The 12,528-nt window shown below is 36.1% G+C and overlaps 1 protein-coding gene and 1 long non-coding RNA gene across 2 annotated transcripts in view; one reads left to right on the top strand and one right to left on the bottom strand.

The window, feature by feature from the left end:
- LOC138701992 (uncharacterized) overlaps positions 1 to 12,528 on the top strand; it is a 245,386-nt gene that overhangs the window by 94,356 nt on the left and 138,502 nt on the right. The window lies entirely within an intron of this gene.
- Positions 1 to 12,528, bottom strand: part of plx (PTB_TBC1D1_like and TBC domain-containing protein plx) — a 403,577-nt gene that overhangs the window by 300,540 nt on the left and 90,509 nt on the right. Inside the window, exon 3 of the mRNA XM_069829428.1 lies at positions 10,986 to 11,204. Within this exon, the coding sequence (XP_069685529.1) occupies positions 10,986 to 11,204 (219 nt within the window). The remainder of the gene's footprint in view (positions 1 to 10,985; positions 11,205 to 12,528) is intronic.

Raw genomic sequence — 12,528 nt, 5'->3', positions numbered from 1 at the left:
AGCTTTAATCATAAACCTCTTTACTGTTTCTCCGTCGCTGAATTGATTTAAATCACAGGCGAGAAATTGCGTAACTAGCCAATAATATTCCATCACGTTGTCTACGTTTATTTTCTTGAATATTCTGGCGTTTATCAAGATTACTTAATAGATTTTCACGTTCTCGACCTACAATAACTTCAGAAAATCATATTTCGTTTTCTACGCACATTTAATATATTTTTTTTTTATAAATTTCTTTTGGAAATAATACTTACAAATGACATTTAATTAATCGTACTTTTCAATGAAGCGTGTTTAAGGTATAATGTCGTATTTAGTATACTATGCAAATGTTAAGATCGTAAATTTTCTTCGGAATAGTACGAAAAAATAGCATTTAATTTGTCTTACCTTCTAATTCAGCATGTTCTTTATGACATAAGGAATAATGTCATTGTATATTAAATTTATTAATGCCTAATAGGATTTTCGAGCATAATATACATCGTATGTTCTCCCCTTCTAAACAGCAAAAAAAACTCTTCCTCCCATTTCTCAAGAAATAATCGTTTTCTAACGCGTACACACTGCTTTGATAATGCCGTTATGCCACCACTGATATTGCTTATGAAACTGATGTAGAACCTGCCCACGCGTAGGAGCTACGTGAGGGAGCGATAAGCTCTGTGAAGGTCAGTGAGGCACAATTTCTCAAGTGAGGCACGATGCCCAAGTCTGCTATAAACAAAACATAATTAATACAATACACAATTAATATGATACAATAACAATTCTTTTTATCTTCCCAAAACACCAATAAAATAATTATGTAATAATAATAATCATACCTAAATGTAATTAAATTATTAAACTCGACAATGATTATAATTTCAACTTCAATTTGACTGCGTCCGTAAGTAATCGTTCAGCCTTTTCTTGAAAGTAGTTATTGTCTGGCAGCCCCTAATCTTGTGAGGTAGAGAATTCCATTCACGGGGGACTGAGACAGTAAAAGAGGAAGAATAGTGGGATGTTCTGTGAGAAGGAATTGCTACGATTTGGCTCTCCTGTGACCTGGTGTTTAGATTGTGATTGGAGGATAAGTAGTTAAACCGGGAACGAAGATAATGTGGAATAGAAGTGTGGAGAACTCGAAACAGAAGAGACAGCGAATGAAGTGTTCTACGGTTACTGAGTCGCAGCCAGGATAAATATGTGAACGAGGATGTAATATGGTCAAATTTGTGAGCATTGCTGATGAATCTGACACACATATTGTGCACAAGCTGCAGCTTGTTCGAAAGTTCAGTTGTGCAAATGCAAATGCATGAACTTCCTGGCCCTATCATGACATTTCATAAATATTAATAGAACCGCAAGGGAGACCTAGAAGGAAGCAACAGAAATCACGACTCTAGTGCAAAAAGCAAATCCATGCTGAGCTTTTACAGAATTCGGAAGGAAACCTTAAGTAACAACATCGAGTTGGAGCGAAAGATATGCAAATTTGCAATTACCACGTCAACACAGAAGCTCTGCAGAAGGAGGCAGTGGCTGAAAATAATCACAAAGAAGTACTCGTCGCGACCTGCTACTTACTCGACCAGTTTCGCGGTGAGATTACAAAATTATCTAGACCGGTTGCCTCTAGCTCTGACGCAAGAAGAATCCAGCCAACCTGTTTGAAGAGAACAAAACGTGACTTCTTTTCTCCCAAATTCAGTACCAGCTTCAAGTTTACTTGAAATCAATTGTTAATATATCGGAATGTTTACCACCACCACAACTACTCAGAGTTGCCAGTCGTCCTGGATTTCCCAGGATTGTTCTGGATTTTAATGATGTGTCCTGTGTCCAGGATTGAGTTATATTTGTCCCGGAATTCCAAAAAGATTGGAAAAATACAATAAATTTCCATAAAATTATTTATAATTCTTTATTCATTTTTTCAAGGCCTTGTGTTAGGTGTGTACAAGAGTTATTTATGAATTAAACAGTAAAATAATAATAAGAATAATAATAATAATAATAACAATAATAATAATTCTTTATTTATACTGCCAGAGTTAAGGCCATAGGGCCTTCTCTTACACTCAACCAGGTCACAAAGTATACAAGCAGTTAAAATTTAACAAAAAGTTAAAGTACAGAATACTAACATATTACAAAAAAAAAATAATAATAATAGCATAATAAAATCGACACTAAACAACATGAAAATAATACTATAATAGAAAAAAAGAAAGTAAAATACATTGGAATATAGTAAAAGCAACTCATTTAGTACAAATGGTTAATATGGAAAACGTAAGGAAGAATATAACAAAATGGAATGTAATAAAATAATAATAAAAAAGAAAAGAAATAAGAAAATTAAATAAAATTCACAATAAAAAGGCTATGATAATAAATTCATCGGCTGATAAAGAGAACAAAAAGGGGAAAGGAAGGAAAGAAATATATAGCCTATATTTGTACAAAACTATCGCAGAGAAAAGGGCTTATAACTGAAAGGAATCCGAATTGAAAAAGTGCAATTTTAATTTATTTTTGAAACTAGACAATGTCCGACAGTCTCGGACATGTTGTGATAGAGAGTTCCAGAGATGAGCTGCAGAGACGGTGAAAGATGAAGAGTAGAAGGATGTTCTGTGTTTAGGAATGGAGAGTGTTATATGGTGTTGTGAGCGAGTATCTATTTCGTGGTATGAGGACAAATGTTGAAAACGAGAAGCTAAGTAGCTAGGGTTAGAGGTTTGAAGAATATTGAAGAGTAAAGTGAGAGAGTGAATAGTTCTTCGCTCTGTGAGACGGACCCAGGACAGCATATTTAGTGAAGGTGTGATACGGTCAGATCTACGGACGTTGCAAATAAATCGAACACATACATTATGAACACGCTGTAGTCAGTCTGTCAGTCTCATGTTAAGGTCAGTGTAGAGAGTGTCACAGTAATCAAAATGAGGCATCAAGAGCGACTGCACTAAATTCTTCTTGAGAAGCAACGGAAGGAAATTTCGAATTCTTTTTAGTGTGTGAATTTTCATTAAAAAAATTATTTTACATGTGTGTGTGTGATTTGAGTATTCCAACTTAAGTTTTTGTCCATATAAATTCCTAGATTGTTTACTCTATCACTGTAAAGGATAATAGTTTCATTCATTTTAATAGGAGATAAGTCACCTGTGTTTAATTTACTTAAAAGTCGTTGATATCCCATTATAATTGCATTATAAAATACTATGAACTATAAATTAAACAACGAAATACAAACCATGCAGCAAAATTAAACTAATCTACATAGTGTGTTAATATATTTAAAATAATGTTAGATAATAGGAAGAGATTATTATGAGACAATAATTATGAAAATACATCGCTATCAGGATGAATATTTAAAGAACGAAATTATCACGTAGTCAGTGACCATTAAACTCAGTAAAATGCGAATGGATTGCTAAGAAGGTTATCCTTCAAGCTATTTTTAAAACTGTTTGTCTTGCAGCCCCTAATACTTTGTGACAAGAAATTCCATTGTCGCGAAATGGAGACTGTAAGGAGGTTTGACTCTACACATTTATGTAACTCTCCATATAGGCTACGTGCATTCGGCCATACTCCAACTCACAAGGCACTAACGAATTACCATTTTATGAGGTCATGAATGAAATAGCTTCCGCCTGATCGAAAGAGCCTTGACCATGATTGACGGTATTGAAATGCTAACAATTTTGATTGACTTCTTCATCTTGTATCTATATACATACAGTGCTTACAGGGGCACTCAAAAATGTATACACACTTCAACGTACAAAATATTTGCGTGAAAACTTTATTACTAAATTGCTACACACATTATTGGAGGCTGTGAGACAAGTTTAACAATTGCTATCGCAACAAGTGCTTGAACTGCTCCTCATTAACATCCAGACACTCCTGGGTTCGGCAACTACTCCATGAGCAACGCTGACCAATATCCATCGTGATGACATGACATTTCAATTTATTCACGTAGCTCCCCGCCACTGTATTGTCCGAGCGCCAGCTCTGCAACCGCGGCAGGAATGCGGCGCGGAACCCGGTAGACTGTACTATGCTTGCTGAGTCGTGGCCCCCTGCTCCCCACTTCCTCACACGGCGCGGCTTGAGCTGGCGCTCAGACAGTTGATTTCTGCGATATACCTACTACAGCATTCTTTACGGTTCCTCATGGGGACCAATGATGTGTGCCCGTCAAGTGATAGCCATATACAGGTTGGAAGTGAAATAACCTTCCAGACTGAAAGAGACGATAGGGTATACGTAAATGAATACAAAACCTATATTACGTTTTGTGATTAAATGCACGGTGAATTAAAAAATTAAATTTTAACGTACCTTGCTTACATGTTTCGACCTATTTATGGGTCATCTTCAGAACGGGTCGTTGTTGGTCTTGGCGCCACTTGTTCTGTTTCCTGTGAGGGTGCGTTTGTAGTGTAGAGTCAAAGAGTGTATATTCTGAAGATGACCCATAAATAGGTCGAAACATGTAAACAAGGTACGTTAAAATTTAACACAAGGAAGTCTTATCATACATATTCCGAAGTGATACAGTGTTAAAAGTTGTGTAATCAAGATGTATAAAAAATTAAGTTTGTAGTTTCAGCAGTCCGGCAACATCGCTGCTAACACACTCTACTCGCGATAGAGATGTAAGAGGTCAACGAAATCGGTGTGTCTAGGTAGTTGAGCTACTCTCTGGCTATGACGTTGCAATCTACTTACATCATACAACGGCTTGAATTTAGAGGTTTTTAAAATTATATTTACACTAAAACCGTGTACGCTAATGAAATACGTCAGAGGGATAAATTATTATTTGATTTCCTATCGATATGGACAAAAATCACGATCCTACTCGCAACTGTTACCGAATAAGAGAATGTCAAACATTTGGGAAAAAAACTATGATATTTCCACCAATATGACATTATAGTTTTTTGTTACATATAACATGAGCAACATACAATATCTGCAAGGCTATTTCACTTCCACCCTGTATGTATATACAGAGTGTTTCCGAGGTTGTGTTACAAACTTTCAGGGATGATGGCGAAAGACACAGGTATCAATTTGAGATAAGGAACCCTGGTCCGGAAATGACTGAGTCAAAAGTTATAAGCAAAAATAGTTGTGTGGAAATGGAATTGTAATTTCGCACCACGTGCCCTCCTTCCCTTAATCTTTGGAACAGTCATGGAAAGATGGTATGGGGCGGATGTCTTCTACGTGGGTACTTAGACGATACAATCTGTGAGCTTGTCTACTGTTCCCATTGGCTCATCCGTATTCGAAAATCAGGTCTGCTTATTCCTCTCTCGTGTTCTCCTCCATTTCACTAGGACTGATCGACTGGACACTGCAATTTGTACACATACACTGCTGTCTACAGACGTGCATATCATGACCGACCATGTCCGTTACACATTACGCTATCTGCATTGCTTTAGTGTAGTTTCCTGTCCCCATCCCTCAGACAGCGCACTGAATGGAATACTGTAAAGTCTCATTCACAATGAAAATTAAACATAACGTAAGCGTTAACTTAAGGATATAAACGTTACGGTAAAATCAAGAAGTCATACCATCATTCACGATGGGAACATAAACATAACAGCAAACATACTTGGTAACCATGGAAACATAACAACGACGCCATTTCCACATATTCTGTCGTATACTTCAGCGCTCCACGATTGTGTTCTATTTGCAAATCACGTAAGCATAAGCATGAAAGTTTGGAGTTTGCGAACTTTCAGTACAGAGGAATAAAATTATTTCACTTTCACACAATTATTTTTGCTTGTAACTTTCGACTCGGTCATTTCCGGACCAGGATTCATTATCTCAAATTGATACATGTGCCCTTCGCCATCATCCCTGAAAGTTTGTAACACCACCTCGGAAACACCCTTTATAACGAGGTTACTACAAACTAAGTAGACACTTTCATTGTTTTATAATTTCAAAACTACTAACGTTATCAGTAAGCTGCGGATTTTTAGGCACTAAAACAGTTGATATAGGCAGGCAAAATAGGCATTCAAAATTCTAAAATACGCATTTAAGAAGGCACTAACAAATTTCTAATTCTTAATGGCTAACACGACCATAGTGTAGCGTTATAGCCTACACTACTTTCTATAGGAATGTCATTATGGCAATGAATAATTAATATTTGTCCAAATGTTGTAATGAGAACTGATGTCTACTGTCTGCAAGAATGTTCTTAAATTGAGAGGAACTTCCTTACACTTCACATGAAGTGGTGGGGCAATACTTCAGGGATTCAATCTCAGATGGGAACCAAACCAGTCGGAACGCAGTAATGTCAATGTATTTTCCAATCAGTGCTTCTGATGACTTTTGCTTTGGCATATCTCCACGGTATACTTTACGTATTACAGCAGAAAACTCAACTCCATACTCAATTCACAAACTCACAAAACGGATACACAGTTTAGAACAACTACCCTAGTCAACTACCACAATGATTCATGCGGCTTTCGAAATACATTTTTTCTTATTGGTTGATTTTAAATTATTCGATTTCTCCGCCCTCTGGTGGCAGTAAAACGTAACACAGAATTATCAATAGTTCTATATCACTTCCCTCTGCTAGATAAGAAAGAAACAAATTACAGATTCAAAAAATATCGATAGAATGGTCAGTAAATTCAAGTATAATATATAATACGGATATTTAGGCAACTTTTAGGCATTTACGAGTGAAATAGGCAATTATAGGCACTATAGAATTCGCATATAATACTCACAATGTCTTAAAATGGATATGTAACCTAAAATCTTCCGATTTCAGGTTACAGTTTAAAATAGGCATATAGGCATAAATCCGCAGCTTAGTTATCAGGAATTAGTTTACACTGTTTTGAGTATGCCCGGGTTCAAATGCTGATGACGATAGAAAGGAAGATTAAATTATAAGAACTGTAACAATGAAGGTTAAAAAATCAAAACATTTATAACGATTTTCCTCTAAAATCCAACACCATGGAGATATTATGTTTGTGATCTTCAAGATTGTAACTGAAGACGGGGTCGAAGGTCAGAGAAATATCAGCAGTGCTAGGCAGGGTATGGAGACGAAATGTATGAGAGCCATCTTAAGGTCGAAGGACTTTAATTAAAAGCTCAGTCATTTGTTGCGCTTCATGACTCAGAGTGTCACTTAACGCACACAGACGTAGGCAGTCGGCAACGGCAACTGGAAGACAACAGCGAACGCTATTGTAACTTCGCCAAGATAAAATTTATAATCACGCGCCACATTAATAAAACCACCCTTCCTGTAGTTGTGGTTTCCTTCAGACATTTAGATAAATGTCTCGAAAAGGGGAGCTTCAACATATTGAACCAGAATCATGTATATTATCCTGCCGACAAGTACAGGACTGCAAGGAATAAATGGAAATCTTGAACGTATTAAGACGCTCCTACAGCATCAGTCAGACAGGGCAAGTTCTACATCGAAGAATCACTATCTGATTTCAGTAAATTCCTTTCATTACTTTATAGAAATGTTATAAGTACTGTATAGTAACTGTGATCTTGAGAAGTCATTCTTTGTAATCCTTTTATTCTACGAAGAAACCTCATCTCTATTGTCTGTAATTTACTCCTATCTCTTTCTTTAACAATCCAAAATTCACTTCCGTAAGTCATACGTAAAAAGGTAAAGGTATCCCCGTAACACGCCATGAAGGCACTTGGGGGGCATGGAGGTAGAGCCCCATGCTTTCCATGACCTCGGCACTAGAATGAGGTGGTGTGGTCGGCACCACGCTCTGACCGCCTTTTACCCCCGGGAAAGACCCGGTACTCAATTTTATAGAAGGCTGAGTGAACCTTGGGGCCGTTCTGAAAGTTTGGCAACGAGAAAAAATCCTGTCACCACCTGGGATCGAACCCTGGACCTTCCAGTCCGTAGCCAGCTGCTCTACCAACTGAGCTACCCGGCCGCCCTAAGTCATACGTAGGGACCTGAAAATTTAGCATTTGCGAAATACGCGAATTTTTTAATTATATGATAGAAATTATTTTTCTTCATCTGTAAGGTGATTTAGCATGACTTCTAGTAGAACTGAAAGTATGAAAAAAAATGCTAATTTCCTATAAAATTACGAAATCACGAAAAAAAAATGTTATTTATAGCGATTTATCAACAGTAATCTCACTAGAGGTTTTGATTTATCTAGAGAAAATCAAAACTCGAGTGGGATTTAATTGACTATTACACAATTAAGAGAAAGTATATAAAGATTAGAAGAAATAAAGTACTCTAATACAATTAAATATTAATTGACTTACTAAAATTCTATTTCACTAATGTTAGCTTCACCAAAACGTTTGAACGGAGCCAAGAAATATCAGACAATAGGAATATCTTGTACTATTCTCATACACCAATAACGTCATGTGATACTGAAATAAGTTTTTCGCGATATAAAATCATTTTATGCCATGCTAGCATTATAAGCAGGTTGTTACTACATCTAATATCGTGCGTAATCGGCTTATTATGGCACGCGTGCCAATAATAGCAATGACTTACTCGCTATGATGTAATACCGGAACGCTTAAGGTAAGGTATCATTTATTTCCAATCTTTAACAATTCTGTATCACTTTCGTAATATCTCATAAAACAGCTCTGTGGTTCAGAGAAACTACATTAACAAAATAAAGGAACATTTGTAACATAAAATTTGATACCTAAGGTATAACTAGAGTTTGTAATACCTGCAAGGTCATCCATTTCTAATGCCAGGTGCAACTGAGCGATACGAACGTATGACGACTTTGTCAGCTATGGAAGCCGAATTATTTCATAATTTATTTCCTACAATTTATAATACTAAGATGCCATAAAGTGTTGTATCCAACTCGTGGATAATCTTATTATAACACTCGTGAAAATTGTCGCACGAATGATAGTGAATGCACATTATTATTCACGGCAACGATCACGACGGAAACAGAGACCACGGCTCTAGCTTGCATTTACATGTATCAATCATACTTGTTACATTATAGCTCCATGTTGGTCACGCCTCATTTCAGTAGTTGATCAGAACTTCTTGAACAGTGCTCCAGTATATTGAGAATTTACTGTGCTGCACGAATACGATGCGACGACCTGTTCGTGTATCCGTTTAACCTGCTTAACAGCTGTTTACTAAATGTGGCACCAGTGGAAGTGCATAACGTTATCAGCGGCAATGACAAGACGCGCATGTTTAAGTGTAGCCGAGCTACAACGTGACTGGCTACCAGAAATAACAGCGACGCCGCTATATATACCCAATGTAACATTAACTTCAGTCTTTAGGTAGAGTAGACGCAAGAAGAGCTTGCCACGGAAAACTGCGCGAACTTTCGGAACGTTCGGGTGCACTCGACCTCGCTTCGATTCGATTGGCAAACTGTCGTCAGTTCTCAGTCGTCTGCTGGCTTAATGTTTCGAGTGAGATTTATCATAGCGCACGTAACGTGACCTAAACCTTGTTGCAGAGTAACTAATAACATGACATTGTTGAAAATACAGAAGCACGAATTTTTTTACACATAAAATCACTGAATGAAATGACAAAGATGTTATGAGAAATATGTAATCGTTGAAAATACAGAAGCACGATTTTTTTTACATAAAAAATCACTGAATGAAATGACAAAGATTATGTAATCGTTGGAAATACAGAAACACGAATTTTTTTACATATAAAATCACTGAATGAAATGACAAAGATGTTAAAAGAAATATGTAATCGTGTAATAATTGATATTTGACGTTGTAATAAAACACTAATACTATGTGATTTTATTAAACTGTTTCGATAACTAGGGTACTATGGTCGGTTTGTTTTAATCTGTATATACCCCTTATGTTACGAGCGGAGCCTTTATCGTTTTTCATAAATTTATAAACGTTATAAATAATTCTATAATAAATTATTATGTAAAATAAGACCTAAATATTACAATTAGATTTTTGAAAAGGAGCAAATAATTAAGGTTTAAAGTCTTAAGGGTTATCACGATTGGTTTAAACATGCACTAAAACAAGACGTAAGTGCAAGTTTGAACCAATAAATTATTGAGATTTGCGATAGATTAATTACTTTAGGAAATTGTATATTTATTATGTAGAACTACATTTGTATATAGATCTTTTGTTAAATTATTAAATTTTGTACTTTTGTGAACAATATCAATAAAGCTATCTAATCTAATCTAATCTAATCTAATCTAATCTAATCTAATCTAATCTAATCTAATCTAATCTAATCTAATCTATTCTATTCTATTCTATTCTATTCTATTCTATTCTATTCTATTCTATTCTATCTACCTACCTACCTACCTACCTACCTACCTACCTACCTACCTACCTACCTACCTACCTACCTACCTACCTACCTACCTACCTACCTATCTATCTATCTATCTATCTATCTATCTATCTATCTATCTATCTATCTATCTATCTATCTATCTATCTATCTATCTATCTATCTATCTATCTATAAATAATTCCCTAGTTTGACTGTGTAACGTTTTATTAGCACTTCCTAATTTAGAGCGAAACGGGAGCATTGTTAAGTACATAGAATGTTATACAGAACTCTGCTATTTAACAAATACACGTTGAACTATATAAAACTCCTGATATCAGACATAAAACGCAGAATATGTAAAGCACACGCTGGCTTCTACCCGCTCTGCACAGCAACACTCCACGATACGAACAGCTCAAGACCGCGCTTTCAAATGCGCCCTGTAATCAGCATTAGGTGATTCATAGCAGCCCTGTAACGAGCATGGTGGCATGAGGACCGAATATCGTTCTCTGCGCATTAGTCAAATGGGCAAGCTTTCTTCGTGCTTCCTCTAGCTGGAATACTAGGCCTATTTATAAGCGATAATAATCAAACGAGTACTCACATCGTTGGGGTCCGACGCCTGGTACAGATAGCAGTACAGCAGAGGTTCCACGGGGTCCCTCAGCAGGTACATGAAGGTACAGTGGTTGTTGTAGGCGTGCGAGAACCGCATGATGTTCTGTAGAGAATGCTGGAACATGGGAGTAGGGTTCTGCTGCCCGGAGTCCACAGAACTCCTGCTGAAGGCGTGCACCATGCCGTCGTGAATTCCCAGACAAACCTGCAACATTGAGAAATAATTAAATAATTACACGGACATTATTATAGAATTCAGAAGGGAACTTCAGACGGTTTCTACGGGGTGGGCAAAATAAAACTGGCCCCCGGAAAATATATATGAAATATACAGGATTAGTTAAAAGTCCCGCACCACCTAAATAACGTTTAAAGCATACGGTTCAGTGACATGAAACTTAGTACGTGAGGATAACTATATACTAAGAACTCAATAATGGTATTACCGAGTTTTTTCTACTTCCGGCTTAACCGGAAGTAACTCCAACTCTCTTATTTTAAATGGAACACCCAATATATTATTTTATTTTTGAATAGTACTCAATAAGAGCTTTTCAAAAATTACCCACACTTGATAGTTCTGTACAAATTCAGTGTTACTAAGTCAAGAAAACAGAAAAGTGTATCGAATATTAAAATAATAAACGCACCACCTAAATAACTTCTGAAGCATACGGTTCAGTGACATGAAACTTGGTACGTGAGGATAACCATATACTAAGCACTCAATAATGGTATTATCGAGTTTTTTCTACTTCCGGTTTAACCGGAAGTAACTCCAACTCTCTTATTTTAAATGGAACACCCAAAATATTATTTTATTTTTGAATAGTACTCATTAAGAGCTTTTCAAAAATTACCCACACTTGATACTTCTGTACAAATTCAGTGTTACTAAGTCAAGAAAACAGAAAAATATCGATTATTAAAATAATAAACGCACCACCTAAATAACTTTTGAAGCGTACGGTTCAGTGATATGAAACTTGGTATGTGAGGATAATCATATGCTAAGAACTCAATAATGGTATTACCGAGTTTTTCCTACTTCCGGTTTAACCGGAAGTAACTCCAACTCTCTTATTTGAAATGGAACACCCAATATATTTTTTTATTTTTTAATAGTGCTCATTAAGAGCTTTTCAAAAAGTACCCACACTCGATACTTCTGTACAAATTCAGCGTTGCTAAGTCAAGAAAACAGAAAATTGTATCGAATATGAAAATAATAAAGGCACCACCTAAGTAACTTTTGAAGCATAAGGTTCAGTGAAATGAAACTTGGTATGTGAGGATAACCATATGCTAAGAACTCAATAATGGTATTACCGAGTTTTTTCTACTTCCGGTTTAACCGGAAGTAACTCCAACTCTCTTATTTTAAATGGAACACCCAAAATATTATTTTATTTTTGAATAGTAGTCATTAAGAGCTTTTCAAAAATTACCCACACTTGATACTTCTGTACAAATTCAGTGTTACTAAGTCAAGAAAACAGAAAAATATCGATTATTAAAATAATAAACGC

The sequence above is a fragment of the Periplaneta americana genome, chromosome 6 (genome assembly GCF_040183065.1).
Source record: "Periplaneta americana isolate PAMFEO1 chromosome 6, P.americana_PAMFEO1_priV1, whole genome shotgun sequence".
In the NCBI taxonomy this organism is placed as follows: domain Eukaryota; kingdom Metazoa; phylum Arthropoda; class Insecta; order Blattodea; family Blattidae; genus Periplaneta; species Periplaneta americana.
The sequence above is the reverse complement of the archived record's forward strand: the minus strand, read 5'-3'. Positions and strand labels throughout refer to the sequence as shown.